The 20,833-nt window shown below is 48.6% G+C and overlaps 7 protein-coding genes across 7 annotated transcripts; 3 read left to right on the top strand and 4 right to left on the bottom strand.

The window, feature by feature from the left end:
• Positions 1-279: 279 nt before the first annotated feature.
• I303_100234 (uncharacterized protein) lies at positions 280-3,454 on the bottom strand (the record flags this gene model as incomplete). The annotated part of the gene is made up of 7 exons (XM_018403607.1): positions 280-783; positions 864-1,930; positions 2,003-2,060; positions 2,123-2,691; positions 2,760-2,868; positions 2,955-3,251; positions 3,362-3,454. 7 exons carry the CDS (start codon positions 3,452-3,454, stop codon positions 280-282), a joined length of 2,697 nt encoding a protein of 898 aa, XP_018266261.1.
• A 1,124-nt stretch (positions 3,455-4,578) lies between these two features.
• Positions 4,579-7,823, top strand: I303_100233 (uncharacterized protein; the record flags this gene model as incomplete). Its single annotated transcript, XM_018403606.1, has 3 exons — positions 4,579-7,455; positions 7,526-7,591; positions 7,686-7,823. The coding sequence occupies 3 exons, from the start codon at positions 4,579-4,581 to the stop codon at positions 7,821-7,823; spliced, it is 3,081 nt and encodes a 1,026-aa protein (XP_018266260.1).
• Positions 7,824-8,244: 421 nt separating this feature from the next.
• Positions 8,245-10,351, top strand: I303_100232 (uncharacterized protein; the record flags this gene model as incomplete). The annotated part of the gene is made up of 4 exons (XM_065968075.1): positions 8,245-8,714; positions 8,887-9,303; positions 9,453-9,744; positions 10,055-10,351. 4 exons carry the CDS (start codon positions 8,245-8,247, stop codon positions 10,349-10,351), a joined length of 1,476 nt encoding a protein of 491 aa, XP_065824147.1.
• A 273-nt stretch (positions 10,352-10,624) lies between these two features.
• On the bottom strand, positions 10,625-14,116 carry I303_100231 (uncharacterized protein; the record flags this gene model as incomplete). Its single annotated transcript, XM_018403604.1, has 12 exons — positions 10,625-10,951; positions 11,052-11,131; positions 11,198-11,398; positions 11,471-11,552; positions 11,614-11,775; positions 11,851-12,288; positions 12,348-12,520; positions 12,577-12,734; positions 12,806-13,002; positions 13,089-13,314; positions 13,442-13,567; positions 13,638-14,116. The coding sequence occupies 12 exons, from the start codon at positions 14,114-14,116 to the stop codon at positions 10,625-10,627; spliced, it is 2,649 nt and encodes an 882-aa protein (XP_018266258.1).
• A 343-nt stretch (positions 14,117-14,459) lies between these two features.
• I303_100230 (uncharacterized protein) lies at positions 14,460-16,740 on the bottom strand (the record flags this gene model as incomplete). The annotated part of the gene is made up of 8 exons (XM_018403603.1): positions 14,460-14,559; positions 14,632-14,888; positions 14,995-15,229; positions 15,336-15,483; positions 15,566-15,584; positions 15,676-15,791; positions 15,864-15,931; positions 15,995-16,740. The coding sequence occupies 8 exons, from the start codon at positions 16,738-16,740 to the stop codon at positions 14,460-14,462; spliced, it is 1,689 nt and encodes a 562-aa protein (XP_018266257.1).
• A 396-nt stretch (positions 16,741-17,136) lies between these two features.
• On the top strand, positions 17,137-18,929 carry I303_100229 (uncharacterized protein; the record flags this gene model as incomplete). The annotated part of the gene is made up of 7 exons (XM_065968074.1): positions 17,137-17,163; positions 17,268-17,473; positions 17,565-17,618; positions 17,754-17,933; positions 18,032-18,213; positions 18,308-18,433; positions 18,544-18,929. The coding sequence occupies 7 exons, from the start codon at positions 17,137-17,139 to the stop codon at positions 18,927-18,929; spliced, it is 1,161 nt and encodes a 386-aa protein (XP_065824146.1).
• Positions 18,930-19,074: 145 nt separating this feature from the next.
• Positions 19,075-20,763, bottom strand: I303_100228 (uncharacterized protein; the record flags this gene model as incomplete). Its single annotated transcript, XM_018403601.1, has 3 exons — positions 19,075-19,700; positions 19,813-19,956; positions 20,103-20,763. The coding sequence occupies 3 exons, from the start codon at positions 20,761-20,763 to the stop codon at positions 19,075-19,077; spliced, it is 1,431 nt and encodes a 476-aa protein (XP_018266255.1).
• Between the last annotated feature and the right edge of the window lie 70 nt (positions 20,764-20,833).

The following is a 20,833-nucleotide window of genomic DNA, read 5'->3' as shown; positions in this document are numbered from 1 at the left end:
CTTTTTGTTACGTCTTTACCCTATTTGCTCGCTGTTTCTTGGGTTTCTCGTGTTCATATGTGAATACACATGTTTTTCACTTGACGAATTTTCAATGATAACGATGATGATCGTAATGCATTGATGTACACATCCTATGATCGAGCTCACTCAGATGGGTGTCTACTCTAGGATACATGTCAATGATAATAATAATAATATACAACACTTGATTGCGCCGTCATGTATTACACTGATGTTACAGTTACAATCTGAACCTGATTTCATCAATCGAATAGGTCAAGTATCGAAGTCAAGAGGTTTGAGTATATCCGCCAATCCTTTGTTTACTACTTCTAACCAATTACCCAAATCATCGACGTTCCTCATCAATTCATCGAACACTTCATCAGGGTTCAAATTCAATTCCAGAGGTCGGATTAATGGCGCATTCGCAAGTGCAGTTGCGGGTGTAGTGATTTCGTGTGGCGTTGTTGCAGGAGCCGATACCGGCGATACGGACGGTTGGTAATTTGGAGCTAAACCCACCGGAGATATACCTCCATTCCCATTGGATGAGGTAGTGATTGAGCTGGTGGATGAATTGTTTTGAGCCTGTGCGTATAAAGGCGTCGTCAGGCCACTATTACCGTTACTGTTACTGTGGTTGATGCTGTTACCGCTAGGTGGTTGTTTAGGATTGGCCAAAGGGGAAGGGGTGAATTGGAATTTATTAGGAATGGACGTTATCGTGCTTGGAGAAGGGGGTAGTAAGTCAGGTAAATCAGGTCCGGGGGCAGATAACTAGAAGCGATGAATTGTAATGACAGGTCAGCTCGTCGGGAACAAGGCATGAAACAGCGAGATATCGTACTGATACTGACCTTCAGCAAATCCCTGAGACCGACCGCATGCCCTTCGTCGACCCGACTACCACTCCGACTCCGCATCATCCCGATTCCTCCTGGATTATTAGTCATCCCCGGCCCAATCGGTCGTCCCAGACCGATGGAAGGCGGTATTCCCAGATTCCTATTCAGCCCATTCGGACTCAACGGTCCATTGTTCAGGTTCAGGGGATCGGACGATTGAGCCAGAGCCAACGCTTGTTGATGCGCTTGATTATTGAGCATCGCTCGTCCTTCCATCACCGCGACGCTTGCTTGTCTCATCATCTGCGGTCTAGGCGGTAAGGGCAAGGCCGACGGGACATTCCCTACGGGTTTGGTCGGTGATTCCGCAGAGTTCGAAGGGATGGGAACAGTCGGCGCGGCAGAATGCATCCTGGTCAGAGCCGGCGCTTGGGGTCTGCCCATCCCTAATCCCATTCCAGTAGCCGGTACTGGACCTTTCGAGACTAAGGGAAATTGGAATCCCCTTAATCCGTCACCCATCGATCCTCCGCCTGGACGTTTTTGTGGTTTGCCCAGACCGGGACCGCCTGACGGTCTCGTGTCCTCAGGTTGGGATCGTGATGTAGGTACGCTGGACAGGGTTTCCAGGCTCATCTTGGGCTTCAGTCCCCTCTCAAGGGAAGGAGGAGGAGGTAAAGGAAGATCGGTATTGGATCTGGCTATGGGTGTCGGAGCTTGAGAATCGGATAATCCAGCTATACTCGTATTAGTGGAAGACAGGTCGAAGTTGGTGTCTAGCGATAGCTGGTCGGAGTGATTATAGTTGTTACGAGGCATGAATTTCTGCCGTATGGTGCTGCCGTCGAAGGGGGTGCTGGATGAATCGGGCGAGTCAGGCGGTAAGTGGATGGTTTCTTCTGCTTCCGGACTGGAGAATCGTCCGACTTGCTCAATGGACGAAGAGCCCTCCGAGGATTGAGGAGTTGAGGGCTGTTGGTGCGCGAAGGATTGGAATGGGTCGGGATCCGAGGAAGACTCGTCATGAAATAAACGTCGGAGCGATTGGGGGGCGGGACGAGCTGTTGGAGGAGATAGGGCTGCGGACAAATGGTCGTCCAATCAACCTTTGTGCTCAACAATGCAGATTGTATCGAAGATGACATGCGTACCAATATCTCCATCCTGAGCCTTTTGATCGATCATCATACTCATTCTCGATCTGACGGTCTACCATAACCAGAAATGTCAGGTCATCAAGTGCAGGTTTCTCCGTTACAAGGTGCACTCACATCAAAAGCCCAATCGTCATGCGTTACTCCCACTCCATCCTCATCGTCGTCATCCACATTAGCTCCTACTCCAGGTGCGAGTGACTGTCTCTGGCCACCAGAATCTTTCCACGCTTGATATTTCGCTATCAGCTCATTCAAGACAGTCAAAGGTGTCTTGGCTTGTTGTTTGATCCACTTGGTCTTTGAAAGATCTTCAGCAGCCAGCCTATCTGAGGCTTCTTCATTCAGGCAACCCAGGACGAACTCCCGCATTTCCTTCGACCATTGATCTCCCTCTAATTTCGGTGCTCGCATTTTGCGGTCGGACAGCATCATGATCGCCCTTTGAGCCGGTTGACCAGACATTGGCGGTTCCCCATATGCCATCTCTAGTAAGGTTATTCCCAAGGACCATATGTCCGCCTTGGAGTCGTAGAGCTTGCCTTCGGTGACTACTTCGGGTGCCATCCAGTACGGCGTGCCCACAAAGGTAGATCGCTTCGAGGTCGAGGATTGTAGGAGAGCTGCGACTCCAAAATCGCATAGCAAAATTCGAGGGGGTGAGATGGTCAAAAGTACGTTGGCGGCTATAGCAGGATCGTCCTTTAGCATAATGATCTTCTTTTTACAAAACACTCTGGCTGATGGTACTGACCCTTGAGATCTCTGTGAATGACACCATTTTTGTGCAATGCCGCTAGAGCTAAGAGCACTTCTCGCATGATGACACAGATATGCAGTTCCTTCAATGGTTGCGCTCTCGACTATATTTTCATCATAAGTGTTAAGCTGGATATTCATTACCGTTGTTCAGATATGAGGCGGCCGATGAGATGACAACGATACTCACGACCGTCCTTATACTTCCGCCTTCAGCCAATTCCATGATAATCCAAACCTTTGGACCTTCCATTAAACTCCCATAATACTTCACCACATTAGGTACCGGTGTCGTACCGCTTGATCCCCCTCCGCCCGATCCACCGAGCATCAACTGCTGCAAGAGCGCAATCTCTTTCTGGATATCACCGACATCGTCATCCTCCGTATCGAGGTTGATGATTTTGAGAGCAACGATATGACCGGTGGGTTTGTGTTGTCCTTTGTACACTGCACCGTAGGCTCCTTTACCTATAATCTCGAGTTTCTACAACATGCAATGGTCTCATCAGCACGTTTCAGCAGCATACACGCAGGAGGAATCACGACGGGGGTCGCGAGAGAAGTGTACGAGTCAGTTGGACAAGGCTCACTCACGTCGTATAATTTGTCCGGATTGACATCTTTTGGCTGCGACGCGAGTGAAGAGATGTACGCCTGTTCACGCGAAACAGCGTTGGGAATCACCATCGCATCGATAGCGACAACATTCGCGACGCAGAGCTATGTTATATGGTCGTCTGGTCAAACTCAGGAGGTCTCGGATGATGCAGACAGAACTTCATCTGTTGATGGGTTTTTTAAGGGGAATGGGACAACGAACAATGCGAAAGGAAACGCGCCCCGGAAAATTAGGAAGATTGAACCGAGTCCTGCTTTCTCCTTTTCTCTCAGCTTGGGCACACAGTAGCAGAAGTGACCCGCTTCTGGATATAACTATAGATGCAGATTGCAATCAGTTTATGCATCTATACATCTTTCCTCCCTTCCAGCAGTTTATGCTTGTTCAATCAAGTCTGCTGCATACTGCAATATATGTCCCTCTCAGCCGTATAGGTGTAGGTGTAGATTAAATCTGCCGGATCCAGGTACGATTTTCACTGGAATCAGTGTGATTACAACACTTTTCGTAATCACCTTGGGTTTCAACTTGAACTCAATCGGGGACTTCGTAGCTCAAGCGCCAAGTCAACATTCTCACTATACCCACCCAGCTTCAATCCTCGATCTCCCATCCCTACCCACTTCTTTCCTTTTCATCTTTCCTCAATAGCCTGCAAAATCCAGATACAAGATAGTACATGTGCATGGAACTACGAGACGACTTTGTAAGTACTTTCATATCCCTCATCGGCCTCTCGATCATCTTCCTCGGCGAAGTCCGTGTCATCTATCTACTCCTATCGTCATCGCCGAGGGTCAGTCCCCCATGTCCCACCATCTCTACTTCGCACACGACTTCCTTTCACAACCTACTCAAAGGTATATCTCTCACAAGGACTTCCTCATTCATTGGTCTCACAAAGGGAATGCAGCCGTATCAGCGGTAGAATCGCTTCTGATTGCCACCCAAAGCATTTGACCTTACCGGTCCAGAATCGTCACTTTGCCGAAAAAGGTGAGATCAATCATGACGACGATGATCACAACGCGGATGACTACATTGGTGGCGAGATCGCTCATTGTATCGAGTCAGGTGGAAATGTCTCGATGTATAAATAGCTGATACACAGCCGATCTTGAATTTTAGTCGGTCAGGTCAGGCAATCAATCACCGAACCACGACTGCACAACCCAACCCTTAATCAGCAACGATGCCTCCTCCATATCTGATCTTCAACAACTCTAGTCCACCACAACAGTATCTCTCGCCCGATGCAGCCGACTTCATCCCTTCCTACGTGCCCGGCACTCGCAGATTAGCACAACCCATCCCGATCGAATCCGCTCATCCCAGCACCGAACCCCAGTCATATTCACTCGGATCGCAAGACTCGATCATGTCTGACATTTCTGACTGGCTCAGACCCTCTCCTCCACCCTTGACAGCCACCTCAGCCTTGCCTACCCCTTTCACCCTTCGCACCCCAGCAACCACATCGGCTTCCGCAGCGACCGCTAGACCTGTGATCACCAGTCCCGTTAGTCCCAGCGCGGAGCATGCGAGTGCCGAGAACGGCGAGAATGGCTTAGTAAGGGTCAAATCATTTCCGCACTCGGGCAATTTGCTTGAATCGCCGGGCGAAGCAGGTCGAAGCAGGAGAGCAAGTCCAACTGGAATAGGATACAACTCAGGCGACGAAGACATGGATGTGGACGTGGACGATGATAGACAGACCACAGGCGTAGTTGAAGAAGCAGCACCAGGTGCTCATGCGCAAGGATGGAGCGAGAGTGATTATCTGGATCGGCCTGAACCTTCAGCGCCCAGAGGCTCCTTGACAAGGCTATTGCGAGATATTGGCAATTCCCCTCCGACACAGTCGACACAAAGTCCTGCTCTTATACCGGCTTACATCCAGCCCATGCTCAATGATCGCGCTACCATACTCGGATCAAGATGGTCTCAGCCCGTAGCGTCGACATCCTCGTCTTCCTCGACGTCAAGGGAGACGTCTCGACGCGAGCAAGCTTTGAGGCAAAGATCGAACGGTGCTGTACCGGAACTTCAAGGCCCAGGCCCATTCAACGAGCTTGGACCTCATCCCACATCACACGGCGACGAAGCTCAATTTGCACGGTATGGGACCCAACCATACACGCAATCAGTCAACTATCACCCGACTACCTCCGGAGGTTTTCTGCCAGGGGAGTGGGGAGAAGCATTCACGTCTCATCCATCGACTGCCAGTAGAGAAGAGAACCTGGCGAATCGGAGTTACTTTCCACCATTTTTCGCAACCTCTGCACCCGTCTCCGCTTCGCCATCCTCGACATCGACAGATTTCCGCACTATACCTTCTCCGGTTGCGGATACCAGTGCCGGGTCGCCTTCTGCGGTGGAACGAAGGCTGGATACGATTGAATCGAGGCTTGCTCGCGCAAGGGCGCAGCGTAGCCCTCCTACTCCGCCCGGGTTGATTCACGGACATATTTACGAAGGCATGCGAAGTCGAGGAACTGCCTCGAGACCATATGATCTTGCTTCGCGATCTAGGCCTTCATCTCAGGTGGCAGACGACGGATCGAGGCGATCATCCTTCTCCAGATCAGCGATCAGACCATCTTGGCTGGAACAGCCCTCGACATCTGCATCCTCAAGCTCAGCTACCGTTCCTCCCCCTCGGCCTCGGCCAACGGCTTCCTTCGGATGGGAGACGACCGATACTCAACCGTTCACATCGGCACGATCCTTCTCGGGCTCAGATCGACCAACTCAGGCCCTAGCCCGGCATAACGTGGCTCAAAACGGATATCCACAAAGTGCTCAACAAGACGCTGGTCTTAGGTATCCGCATGCTAGACGTAATGTAACAGATAGCGCTTCGACCGGAAGATTTTCCACCTCTCCGGTCCGGGCCTTTGGCACAGACGCTTGGCCGCCAGCGATGGCACACCACGCAGACGACTCGTCTGCGACATCAGAACGCCATCGTCGCCCAATGGCGAACCTTAACCTCCCAACGTGGCTTGGTTATACTCCATCATCAGATCCGCCCTTGAACACTCGATCTGAATCGTACTCTCGTATCATCAACGATATCGACATTGCGCATCCATCGTACGGACCCGAGCCTTGGGAACCTGAGCCGACTAGGCCAGCGAATCGGAGATGGATTTCGTTTGATGAAGGCAGAGAGAATAGCCGCACCAGAGCAGAGGCGCACGACGCTCAAGAACAAAGCGATCTTGGTGCCCTGAACAGAGACGTCAACGAGGTGATCGGCAGAAGACTCAGCCAACCCCGACCTCGTCCTGCATCTGTCACCAGGCGTCTGCGAGATCACTTGGGTCCTGATTGGGAAGACACGAGTGTACCCGACACCGCTTCCTCTTCCGCTTCCTCGGGAGCACCGGGATTACCAACCCACCCCGCAGCGGCACAGGCACGAAGAGATCGACCGAGCAGCGATTCCCAGCCTGTTAGATCTAGGATCGGCAACTTGTTCGGCGAGACGGCAGATACCCATGAGCCTACAGATCCATTGGATATGTATCTTGGACGCGATAGGTCGAACACCTCAAGTCCGGCTGACGAATTGGCAGCGTTCATCGATAGGCGAAGAAGAGATAGACCTGCGCTTTCTTATGCGCCTCTCTTACCGCCGGATGGCGAAGGTGCGGAACTCCTTTTCCTTGACAGGCTTAGGAGCTGGAACAACTTGAACGCTCGACACGGTGATTTTGCGTCGCTCAGAAACGGCTATGAAGGTCTCGAAGGATTATTTGATGTTTCTTCGGAATCTCCCTTCGCTCATTTAGACGCTATGAGAAGGATCGATAATCTCTATGCGGCTCCTCCAATGGGGCTTCACAGTATGAAGATCACCAAAGATATGGACTCCAGCGAGAAATTGAAGATCGTTCAGCTTGTGATCAGAGGTGTGTCGAAGTTGCCGACAACGGTAAGGAAGAGAGCTGCCGAATCGACATTGAGATCAATGAAGTACGGCAATTTCGAGGATGGAGACAATCTCAAACTTGTGGAGGGATTGCAGAAGGATGAATACTGTTCAGTGTGCCATGACGATGTGAGTTGAGGCTGAGGAAATTTTCTCTGAATTTTAGTGGGATGTTTGGCTGATGCCATCGGATGCTCAGTATGAAGCGGAGAGCGAGATCACAATTACCCCATGTAAACATATGTACCATAAAGGATGTTTAGATGTGAGTGATTTGCTTTTCCTTTCGAGGGCTTTTTGGGTATAATCAGATTACAATGAGACTGATAATCGATTTTCTTTTTCCTCGATCGGATTAGACATGGTTAAATAATCCAAGCACGTCATCTTGTCCGATGTGTCGAAGAGACCTGGCTGCGCTAGCATATCTTACCAAGATGGTACCTACGAAAGAAGTTGATGAGGCATTACCCTTATGGATGGCTGTCGTCGTGTGAATGGCGAATGTCGAAATTGAATGGACTTTTCTTGCTTGCGGTGGTGTAATGACTTATTGTTGGATATCCCTTAATGACCACCTACGTGTAGAATATGATGACCATGTATAGAGAATCCGATGAGTATGAATGAGCAGCTACGAAGAAATGAGTCTGGTGGGTTGGCTATGAAGGATGATGATGAGCATCGGTGATCTGGCTTCAGAGCCAGCCTCAGGCACGCTTATGCGGATGCGGGATGCGTGTTAGATAAAAAGTTGAAATCCGTTCGAGTGATTTACTATGAGCTATTGATTTGACATATCTCGTGCTCATCCTATCTTGTCACATCTCAGCTCCGCCCATTGGTGATTGCTTACAGTCCTCTGTCTGCTCTGCTGTGCTCGGGCGAAAGTAACCTTCATCTCAGTTCTCCTTTATGATGTCAGGCATCACCGTCACTCCTACAGATACCGAACTTCAAGAACAAGCTACTCTCCTCCGAGAATCTCATCCGGCTTTGGGAGTTGGTAAACTACTGGCTCAGCTGAAGATCGATCATCCGGACTGGAGCGTCTCTGAAAAACGATTCAAGAAATTTGTCTCTGTCACTTCTTCTGCCGGCTCAGATGCTACAAATGTCAATGTAAATGCGAATGGAAACGGAAACGGCGACACAATCGGTTTGACTTCGACTTCGACATCTGTGTCTCAGTCAAAATCCACGGGCGACGATGCACTGATAGCGAAAACGGGAATAGACCATTCCATCGATGTATCTAAGATCGCCCCGAAAGTAAAAGTGAAGATGTTCAATGTGGATGGAAAGGGGAAAGGTCTAGTAGCTAAGGAGAAGTTACAAATGGGGGAATTGCTTTGGCAGGAAGATCCGTGGATAGTCACTAATGATGCGTGAGTCGGGTCGGAGTCGGGTCAAGTAGACTCATCTTTCGAACTTTTCATCCTGTCTCATGATTTCCAGGAGCCCAACGCCTGACGCTTTACGATGATATTAACGTTGACATGGAACTTGACGCTGATAACGACGAATGACTGCTTCCCTTCACGCTCTCGGGACTGGCAGCTCGCTATGGCCCTATCTATCATCGCACGAAATGTGCACCCAATGCCTCACCCTCTTCCCTCAACCGAACCCGCCCTTATCAGTCATGTGTACCTATTGCCGTGAAGCGCATTTCTGTAATCGGCTCTGTTACTCCAAAGCTTCCTCATCCTCCTCCTCCTCTTCTGGGGCCGGGTGCAGCTCATCGGCACATAACGATTTCCTATGCCCTGGACAGAATCCCGGATGCTCGGCATTGTTGAGTTTCATCCATCAGAAGAAGGCTAGAGATTTAGATGGAGTAGCAAGGATCATAGCGTCCTGGAAAAGGGAGCGAGAATACGGCGATGAGAAGTTGGCTAAAGAGATTGAGAGGAGAGTGTGGGGTAGTTTGGCGAGGGTCAGTCAGAAGGCCAAAGAGGAAGAAAGAAGGGAATGGCGAGTCTTGCTTTTTGACCTTTGACTTTTGTTTGATCTTGAAACCCGACTTGAAACCCGACAAGTCGTCCCCTCATTACAATCCCACTTCCCATTAATGGCACTGTTAAGCAGGTCCGAGCTGACGATCAATCCGTCTCATTTGTCAGGCCATTCATATCCAAAGACCGGATGGAAGAATGGCGTCTCACACACCTGTTGATCCTTCGAGCTTTGAATCCATCCCCGATGGACGAGGGGTACAAGCCTTTCCAGAAATTCCTGAATTCCAAACGCAAGTCGAAGACCACCCAGCCGTTAAGTAACGAAGAGGAAGAAAGGTGGTTCTCCTTTGAAAGCTTTTTGGAGCTTTTAGGCCTGATAGGATTGAATCAGGAAAGTTCAGGAGGATTATATGCTTTGCATTCGCATTTGAATCATTCGTGCGAGCCGAATGTACAGGTGAGTGCAGTGCGAATCATTTTTCATCCCATACTAGGGGGACGAAGGAACGGAGACCGGGGAGGTGAAAATCAGATCCGATGAGGCGCAGGCGCAATGAGGCGAGATAAGTCTCGAGAGCAGGGCGGTGCGAGGCACGGCGCAAATAGTCAAGCGGTTCGAAGTGAGCGAAGGGCGTGGCTGTCCTCGAGGACGAGGCAAGGTGTGACGGCGTGGCGGGGCGAGTGAGTGGGGATGAGGCGACAGTTAGGAAGAAATACAAATGACAAAAATCGCGATACTGAACATCCCATTATGACATTTCATTCAGGTTCGTAATTTACCGAAAGGCTGGATAGCACCCACCCCTTCTGAACTCCCAGCAGAATTACCGCCCCCCATGACCGCCCAAACCCGAGGCACCAACAGGATCTCGATGATAGTCAAGAAGACCATTCATCCAGGGGACGAATTGACGATTTCCTATGTCGATCAGAGGCTCTCGAGGGACGAGAGGCGGACCAAGTTGAGAGAACAGTATGGGTTCTGGTGTGCCTGCCAGAGGTGTATCAAGGAAAAGAAGGCGGAAGATGCTGAGGCGCAAACGAAAGCGAAAGCGACGGCTTAGCAAACTTAGATTTTTGAGCATGTCAGACCTACTACTACTGTCTGTGCATGAGGACCCTATATTGATTCATACAAGTACAAAGGCCGAACGGCGACTTTGTAATATGCGCGCAGGTGGATATTGACCTGTTGACTTTCACACAGACCATACCAAGCATGTATACATATCCATTGCATTGCATTGTTCATGACTTTCCTTCTGTTCTGGTTCACTTTTGTTCAGACCTTGTCAAAATACAAACCTACAAACACAGATTTTGAACACCTAAAACATCTAAGAAACCTCCCGGATCAAACTACTGGCCAGCTTATTGATCGGATCCGGATCCTGCCTCGACATTTCCGCAAGGGTCAACAACTTCTTCACTCCGATCGAAATGCCATCTTGGTTCGTACCCATAGTCGGGTCTTGCAAGATCGATAAGAGCTTTTGATGTTCCTTCGTCGATTGGAACAATTTGACTTCTCGTAAACAATGATCAATGCCTTCTAAGTTCGTGATTGGCGAGATCGGGATATCCGTATCGAAGGTAGAGAGGACGTCCATATCTGATAGAATTGATCGGTTCGATGTGGTAGCTAGGATCAATAAGCGACGGCCCTGAACGTACAAACGTTTCAACAATTAGCATTTTCCCACTTCCCAAATATGGTGCGATTCATTGGATTGTCATTGTCACTCATAAACAGATATGAGATACCTTGGGTGGCCGTTTGCCGAATAAAACCACTAATGCCTGCAATACACCATTCGCGAACCTAGGTCCAATAGGATTCCAATCTATCGTCCGAACTCAAATAGGTAAGCTGTCATAAACTCTACAAGCAGAAGACTTGAGAGGCTCACCGAGTAACCGCTCAATATTGTCCACGACAATAACGCTCAAAGGCGATTTATAGCTATCCGAGAAGATCTTATGGAGCTGAGCGATCTTCTGTGGCTCGGAGAACCCTACCATGCTTTCAGGCGAGATGAGCTTGATGAAAGGGAAATCAGATGCCATGGCTATAGTAGCTGCCAATGCCGTTTTGCCCGCTCCCGAGGGTCCTATCGAACGGTTTCACCAGTATCAGCTGGTATACCTCATGACTCTCAACAGCGTAGTCGAACATGACTCACCATGCAACAGGGCAGATACCAATGGCGTCCTATCTGATTTCCTCACTTGTTCAACTAACAAGCTACCATCATTGAGTACATCCTAAGAAAGAAATCAGCTAAATGCTTGTGATGCAAGATTCATGACAGGCTGAACGGCTCACATTGACACGTTGTGAATAATGTATGATACCATTCTGCACGACCTGCTGTAATTCTTCTTCGGAAACACCGAAAGCAGCTTGCACCTCGTCCAAAGCATGCATGAAATCCGCTCTGGAGATCTTGATATTCTCGACCTCCTCGAAGGAAGCCACCGTACCGACCTGTTCACTTGTCAGCGTGTCCTTGCATCAATTTGAGGCTGGGAGCTGAGATAACGGATGATCGGGCTGACCCACCTTGACGTGCCGATTGAAGGCGAACGAGGTAGCGCTCTTTGTCAAACCACCCAACTCCGCACCAGAGAAGTTCTTGGTGAGAGCAGCAAGTTCCGCCAAATCGACATCATCAGCCATGACCCCGTTGTTGCGCATTTTCGAGGTGTGGATATTCAAAATTTGGAATCGACCGGCTTCGTCCGGAAGCGAAATCTCGATGTGGACTTCTAGTCTTCCTGGTCGAAGAAGAGCTTCGTCGATCATGTCCATTCGATTGGTCATACCGATGATCAATACGTTGTTGAGCTGATCAACACCGTCCATCTTGGACAACAATTGATTGACAACGGAATCTCCTACACCTGTTCCCGAGTTGGTAGATCCACGTTGTTTACATATGGCGTCTAGTTCGTCAAAGATGATAATGTGCAGTCCACTCTCATCGCCTTTTTCTTTTTGCTGCAATACCCAAAGCCAATAAGCAAAACATCTGAGCTGAGGGACATGAGGGCGCTCACCTCTTTCTCAGCGTCGGCAAACAGTTTTCTGATGTTCTCTTCGGATTGACCAACGAATTTGTTGAGAATTTCCGGGCCATTCACGACCTTTGGCTCTCTTGCATTGAGCATTTTACCGATCTGCCGGGCCATGAGTGTTTTTCCCGTACCAGGCGGACCAAATAGCAGGATACCTGTTCAGCACAGTTAGCTGTAGTGATCCCAAATCGTGAACGAAAGACTGGCGTACCTTTGACATGCTGGATACCGAGCTTATCAACTAATCCAGGAGGGAAGATTCTCGAAGCGAATGCTCTTCTGAAGATAGCTGCAAACTCCGTGTCGAGACCACCTATTCCCATATCCTCGAATTTGAAGTTCGGCGCCAAGATGGCGTTGGTCGGTCCTCTACACAGGTGCCAGAGACCGTCAGCTGGAATGCAAGAACGGTCGAAGCATCTGTAACAAGAGGGTCGTACCTCTTCGAACTGTTTTTCAGCTTTATACCACTGGTAGGATCTTTGACCCATATGACCTCCGTGCCCTCCATGATGATACCTGTTCCGCCATCGTGTCCATCCAGAGTCGACACAGCCCGGACCGTCGCTTTGAGCTCGTGTCCTCGGAAGTCGAATACAAGAGGTTGTAGCGGTGTGAGTGGCAATGAGGGGAAAGCCTAAATGGAGCAAGAGCGATGCACATTGAGGTTCAGCTATCCCTCTATGCTGAAAGTTCGGAGGCGCGCCGGGGTTATGTACTCACATTGATGAATGCAGCAGCCATCTCCTCAGAATCGAACAGATCCGAAGTCTCTTTCCTTTTTAGCCTAAAACCGACCTCTAGCTCGACCGTACTCGCCCAATCCCCATTTCCAGGATGATACGGCTCGAGGTCTACCGTTTCGCCTACTGCGGACAGTCCGACCCATTGTCTGATTATCTTGGATGGGCCAACATGTCTCGGATCCAGAGTTCTCGTGGGATCCCGTCTACACACACGTACATACACACACACGCGATGATTTAGCTGCTTGTACTTTTCTTGATATCGATATCGCTGACCTCGCTTGAGATGTTACAAGAAAGACAGAACGGATGAGATCGGATGAGACTCACACAATCGAGAAGATAAACTTATTTCTCATCAGAACAAATTCTACATCCTGCGGAAAATCATTAGGGTTGACTACCAATCGGTTCGTAAGAGCCAATGGATCTGAAGGACAGGGAGCGATGTTATACCTGAACACCTGCCGGTAAGCTAACAATACTCGTATCGATATCGATATCGATGAAGCAATGGCTAGCTTACATCCCTCTCCCGCCTCCACCTCCGCCTGAAGAAGGTTGTTGAGGATATCCCCTCTGTTGAGGCTGAGGTCGATATTCCGCTTTCTCCTGATAATACCCCTCATTCCCATATCCACCACCGCCTGATGCAGGAGCAGGAGCAGGAGCGTTTCTAGGTGGTAAAGGCGGTTGAGCCTGATTTTGATTCTGGTTATATGGTGATGGTGATGCTCTAGAATAATCTGGCTGTCCACCATACCCTCCCTGATTCTGCGAGTGCGAGTGCGAGTGGCCATATGGGTCTCTCTGCTGAGGCTGATGTTGCGGTTGTTGTCTTGGTGGCAGACCCGGTTGCTGAGATGAAGGGGGTAATGATGAGTAAGATCCGTTGTCGGCTGGTAATCTCTCATAAGGTCCTGCAGGGGATCCACCGGTACCAGCACCTGCTCCTGCTCTTCGAGCTGCAGGTGCATTCGGGTCGTTTCGCTTGAAGAATGACATATCGGCTCGGGTCTGGTTTGGCTGTATCACCGATGTGAGATATGTAGACAGATGAAGGCAAATAACTCCTTGTGGATGCGGGACAGTCGAGCAGCGTCATTATCCATCTGTCGCGTAGGCGGTGACGAGTGGCGTGGAGGTCAGCGTGAATGTATTACGTAACCTTCACACCAGCAGTGTGTGTGACGCTGCGGGTGATACAAGATGTAAATATGCATGGTCCAGCATAGCATACTTGTCGAAAGTATGTGTAGCAGTGTATGTACAGATCACGAGCGTATGGTTTTTGAGCAATCCAGAAGCGTAATGTCCCTCTCGTCCAGTCATCTATGGAATAACCGATCTACTTCATCATTCTTTCCTGGATCTCACCATCTGCAACCTTCTTCAGGAGGTCAAGCTGATTTGCCACGTCCTTCAGCACACCGAGTACTTGTTTATTTCTGGTGAACAGAAAAGCCCAGGTGTGTTAGTGCGGGAATCCACCCATCTCAAGATGCGAAAGAAGAGCTCACCCGTCCATCCAACCGTACTCCTTATACACTATATCCTGTTCTTCGCAATACTGCTTCACCAACAGACTGGCAGCTCGCAGATTATGTCTCGGTAAACGAGGGAACAAATGATGGGTCACTTGTAAGTGCAAGCCGCCATGTATGAATTCTATATTCTCCGAGCAGATCACATCCATCGTCGTACGTAATTGTCTGGAGGGGAAGGATTCGGTTGGGCCTAAGTCATCTGTCGGGCATGCGAAATGCGATAGAACGATCTGCAAGTGTATCAGTCATTTTGAAATCAGCAAAGACTTCCTCCTGCACACATGACATTGACCTGACGTCAGATATGAACGCCACGAGTTGAGAGACTGGACTTACCTGAACATGAACTGGACTAGCAGCAATATGGCTAACTAGCAGATAAGCCACTCGCATTTGCCAAGTAGGCAGACTTCTCAGCATCGATAGATAATAAAACCAATACCAAGCTATACCCGCCAGCTCGTATCGCCAGAAATTGTCCCGTTTTGGCCTGGGTCCAAGTAGGTAGATATACGAGTTCGCATATAGATTGAATCGCGCCAAGGATAAGACGACGTAATACACTTTGTGCCTGCGCAATACGCAAAACAGTCAGCAAAGCAAAGAGCAAAAGACCGGACACACGGATCAAAGTGACGAGCTGTTGACATATTGAACAAGAGTGAACTCAGACTGACTGCACACTGATCATGATTTTGGAAAAGGCATCCATCGCCATGACTCGCTTGTAATAAGTCGACCACAACGATCCGAAAAAGTCTTTAGAGATGGCGAAGAATGGAATATGCTGGATATCGGGATCATGTTCCGGGTGATTCGTCACGACTGCAAGAAGTTTACCCTGGTTATTAGCACCTTGTTGTGATCAGGAATGTCATCGTTTGTCCCAAAGCGGGAAAAACCCTACGATGATGTATATTGTGATTCTGGCAAGGAAAATTCCGCATCATGAAGTCAGCCCATGATTGCACTTTGACGATGTCTGATTCCTGCATTGCAAATTGCAGAAACACTCACATCGCACCACCATCCCACGCTCAGACCCCCAATCCAACTAGCCACGGTCATACCTATCATTCTATCCCAGAAATAGTCGGTCGTTATCCCCTTATGCCCCGCGTCGTGCACGACGACTGGTCTCGTCAACTCGCGTCAGCTACGAAACACCTTACTGTGTACATTTACGTAGAAACGATGTTACTCACAAGCCAGTTGTTGGAATAACAACCCAAGACATAAAGCAGAAGTCATTTGCCCTATCCAGCCATTCGTACTATATACACCAAGTCAATATCAACCCTGCTTTGACAATGTAGTTCTGAAGAGACAGACATACTAATACCATAAACCCCAAGCTCCCGAAGCTAGTAGCAAATACCGTATGATCTCCGTTTCGTACCCGTACAACCATCCTGAAGGCTTGAACAGTCCCGCTTCACTTATTCTTTTCTTCAGCTCTTGGAAAGCTTTCGAGCGCTTATACTCTACCTCCCTATCCAGTTCCGAGGTAGGGGGTTCAAGTTGGTCCACCGTCAAGGTATATATAGTTTGATCCGTTCCAGGACCAGAAGATAGGGGGATCCCATCTGATTTTTCCGTTGTAGGTACAGGTATGGGTTCATGTTCGGAATTGAGAGTTATAGGTAAATTCGCCATCCCAGCTAAGATTGAAGTTCCCAAAGAGACAGAACCCTCCTTCAACCAATTATTCTTGACTCCATTCGGGTGTCTAACCAAACCCAAAGTGATAGGTGGAGTCAGGGGTAGCCAGCCTTTCGAGTCCAGCTCGACTCGTCCAGCGATAAATTTCTTCATCCTGGCGAGTGTTTCAGGACAATGATACGCCTCGATCTCGTCCGACGCATCCCGTCCGACGAAGTGGAGTAAGGCGAGAGCACCTCCAGGATGATAGACTGACCAAGCGCTGACGTTGAGTACCTCGCCATGGAGGATGATGAGCTGTTGTCCGTCGCATATCCTTTGAGCTATTTCTGGGCGAGTAAGAAGGGGGAGATCCCGATCCCATTTCTTGGCTCGACTTGAACTTGGAGACGAAGAGGAAGAAGGGTGGGAAGCGGACATTCTGGCTGATCCCGCGAGGGTGATCTTGAGTTCAAGAGCAGGTCGGTGTGTATTGGTGTTTGTCTTTGCAAAGGAGCGTGATGTGGCTCTGAGACAGAGTCCAGGTGAGTGAAGAGGGTAGTGTATGGCTGCGAATGGCAGAGCGAGGATATCACTGCTCCAATATGGTGCGGATGCTGCTGTGCTATGAATTTACGCGTAGCTTTGGAGCGGAAATCGGAGCTCACCGAAGGAAGAATGACGGAGATTACTGCAACTCCACACATTGTCCGCACCAAAAGTTGGATTTATTTTGATTTCTGGCTCGTGTTCAGCTCAGCATGTTGGTTGGATCCACTTCCTTCAAAGTGTAAAGATACTCTGTAACAGCTTCAGAGATAAAAGAGAATCGGAAAGATGCCAGATATCAAGCTGCGCAATCAAGTGAGTGGAATCACGGGAATATGAGACATGGGCAGAATTTTCGAATTGTTTATTTCACGCTTGATGACCCGAAAGCTGATCCCGACATCTCCGGACATCATCAGCCCTTCGACCTAGCTTTCCACCCTACCGAATCAGTAATCTTCTCTTCCCTGCTTACAGGCGAGGTCAAAGCGTGGCGATATGATGACGATGATGGATCTACTTCTTCTTCCTGGTCCGTCAGACCCTCTAAGAGGACAGCGAGGGCTTTAGCGGTTGAAGAAAGCGGTAAGAACATTTGGATGGGAGGGAAATCAGGGACTCTCTTGTAAGCCTTCATTACCTTCCCGTCAACCTTCTATGCATCGCGGGAATCAGAATCTCCACTAGCTTTAGCTCATGTCGTTGACTCCATATAGCCAAATGACAACTGAGATGGGTACGATAGTTCGAGAACAAGATAAAGCACATGAGTGAGTCTCATCATCATCCCCCATCCTATCTATATCGCCAATTGCATACTGCAGATTTATGGATCCTGCTTCATTGTTTTACATGAGATCAGGTGAATGGAGCTGATCAGGATGTACTGTTTTATGACGTTATAGCGTACCGATAAACCGAGTGTTTTGCGTGAATGAGAACCTAGTGGCATCAGGGGACGACGACGGGATAATCAAATTCTGGGATCCTCGAAAACCAGATCCGATAAGGGAATATAATCAGCATTTCGATTATATTTCTGATTTCACGTATTTTGAAGATAAGCGACAACTAGTATCGACATCGTGAGTACGAATTCACGAATTTACGAAATCCTATGCTGTGCCAATAGTATACAGGACTGAACTGACGAATTGATGGCGATGACGAACCGATAATTTAGAGGAGACGGTCATTTATCTGTGATTGACATTCGATCAAATAAGAATCAACCCTTGACAGTATCCGCGGACCAAGAGGACGAGCTCTTATCGATAGTACAAGTCAAAGGCGGTCAGAAGGCTATCGTGGGTAGTGGACTGGGGATATTATCCATATGGAATAGGAAGTTGGGTTGGGGTGATTGTGAGTTTATCGTTCTCATCGTCATCATAATGATCAAAAGTGGGGCAGGCACCAGCACGGTAGTAAATTGACTGTCATACGTGTTCGAGTGTAGCCGTCGATCGTATACCGGGACATCCAGCTTCGATCGACGCCATCGTCTCTCTGACCCCTGATATAATAGCAACCGGTTCAGAGGACGGTATGATCAGAGTATTACAAGTCTTACCGCACAAATTCTGTGAGTCGTCCATCCGTCCGTCGTCCTCCGCTGCAGCTCCCATCCAGTCAAAGTGTTGTTGACACTAAGCTGATACGATGGAATTGCCGTTTTATTTATTGGTCCATCAGTGGGAGTCATAGCTAGTCACGAGGAATACCCTATAGAACGCATAAAGCTAGATAGGAATTCCAAGTGGTTAGGAAGTGTTAGTCATGACGAGTGTCTGAAATTGACCGACGTATCGGACTTATTCGAGGATAGCGATGGTGAGGGCGAGGGCGAGGGCGAGGAGGAGGATGATGAAGAAATGGAGCAGGATGAGAACGAAGAGGAAGATGAAAATGAAAATGAGGAGGTTGACGAAGAGGCAGATCCGGATAGTGATTCCGACGAAGATATGGAAGTGGAAGTGGAGAAAAACAAAAAGAAGAAGAAGAAAGGGAAAGGTGGCCTAGGTGATCTGGGAAGAGGTGGACAAGAACAAGAAACAACGGATTTCTTTGCGGATTTGTAGGTTCGTAGGTTCGTAGGTTCGCCGTTACCGTTATAATGTTCGTTGAGCAGTCTGATTGGGTATTTGTATGTATATATGCATTTAGGATAATATAATGATATAATGCTCAAAGCTCAATGCTATGATGATGGTGTCATGATCACCCTCATGCCTCTCTGTGACACTGGGTATCGGAGGCTAAAACTTGAAGAGCAGCACCATACGCTTCACCTTTATCGACATAGACACCATACGTCCGATCCCCGATCTGCGTCGTCAATCGACCGATCTCGGCATTTTGGTCTTCAGACTGAATCTGAATCTGATTCGAGCCCGAAGAAGAAAAAGAAGAAGAGTTGAGGTGAGATAGGGATAAGGATATGGCATCGGGGGACCAACAAGCTTTTTCAGCAAATTCAAGTCTGACCAAACCCAGTCCGACCGAAGTGAATTGCGGATGAAGCGAGAGAATTTTGCCTGCTGATCTTGGTTTTTTTGAGGCGGCCGTTGAGGGGGGATGGTAAGTGATTTCTAATTGGTCTGTTATTTGTGGAATATCACTGATGGATGATGCTGATGCTGATGCTGACGCTGATGCTGATGACGTTGAATTACCGGGGATGTCTTGGTCCTGTGCAACTGGCCCCTTATGGCTACTACTACCCCCGTTACTACTACCACCGCCGACAAGAGGTAAAAGTCGGATGGGGAGGATACGTTTTCTCGTGGCTCCTGTATGATATGTCCGCACGGTGAGTTCTTGTCCTAGATAACAACCTTTTCTGAAATCGACTGGATGACGAAATCGCAAATGAGAGCGAAACCGGATACATTAGCACTTCCTTCCTTATTCATATGAGATTCATCAATAGTTTTAATTGTTTGGAGTACAAAGCCAACTCACCACCACCATGTAAATCCATACAGCTCTCCAAAGGCAATGCAGTCCCAGGTATGATTTCCTTCGGCCCCTCAGGTATACCCAGGAGCAGCCTTCGTAGATGGTATTCATCGATTGACACGGGATCATGCGATGTTGATAAAGAAGCTAGAATGGGTCGGGAGCGGTCAGGTCAGCTTTGCTTTGCGATCCGATCCAAGCCCTTCCATTTCACTTCCGCATCTACATCTAGAAGGTGACGGACGTATGCTTCTCAAATTGCTCAAGGTCGAATATCTCGTAACCTTACTCACGCTTATCTCCTTTGGGAACCAAGACCTGTCTCCCCATCCCCTGAACACTAAAACCTGCCCGGAGATCCCAACACCCAATCTCATTCTCCTTCAATTGCAATTCACGTACGTCGTCGTTGGGCCAAGACCACTGAGATTCCGATGCTCCTCCACTCCCAAATTTCCATGTCCTTATCGGTTGTTTCCCCTTCCCTTTCCCCTGTGTATCTTTGTCTTCGTTTCCAAAGAAATCTTCGGTGCCGTAGACGGAGTAAGAATCATATTGATCCGTGACATTCTTGATCCGTATCTTACTCCTCAATTTGAAGGGTATCAAGAATTCCTCCAATTCCGTCTTTCCGCTCGACGACGACGACGACGAAGAAGAAGGAAAAGAAGAAGACGATGAAGAAGGAGGTTCATCGTAAGAGATCAAATAACTCTGTTCGACTTTTCCAGGTTTAACACTTTTCAACGTCGGAAAGATAAAAGTAGTATTCAGGACTCTGCCTGAAGCATTCAAGAAGCCGCTATACCCGCCTTTGAGGGTATCGACATCTTTACAACTCAGCCCTTTTAGGAATTTGGGAGAGTCGGGTCCGGTGATTTCTAATACCTGTTTCTGAGGTAATTTAGCTATTGAAGGGATATTCTTCAGTATCGATTGTGATTTCGAGGACATGGCTTTGCTATAGCTTGTGATTATATTTCAGCTGCGATGTACACTCTTTCGGATGTTGCGGATGATGTAC

Source organism: Kwoniella dejecticola, chromosome 1 (assembly GCF_000512565.2).
Source record: "Kwoniella dejecticola CBS 10117 chromosome 1, complete sequence".
NCBI lineage: Eukaryota > Fungi > Basidiomycota > Tremellomycetes > Tremellales > Cryptococcaceae > Kwoniella > Kwoniella dejecticola.
The sequence above is the reverse complement of the archived record's forward strand: the minus strand, read 5'-3'. Positions and strand labels throughout refer to the sequence as shown.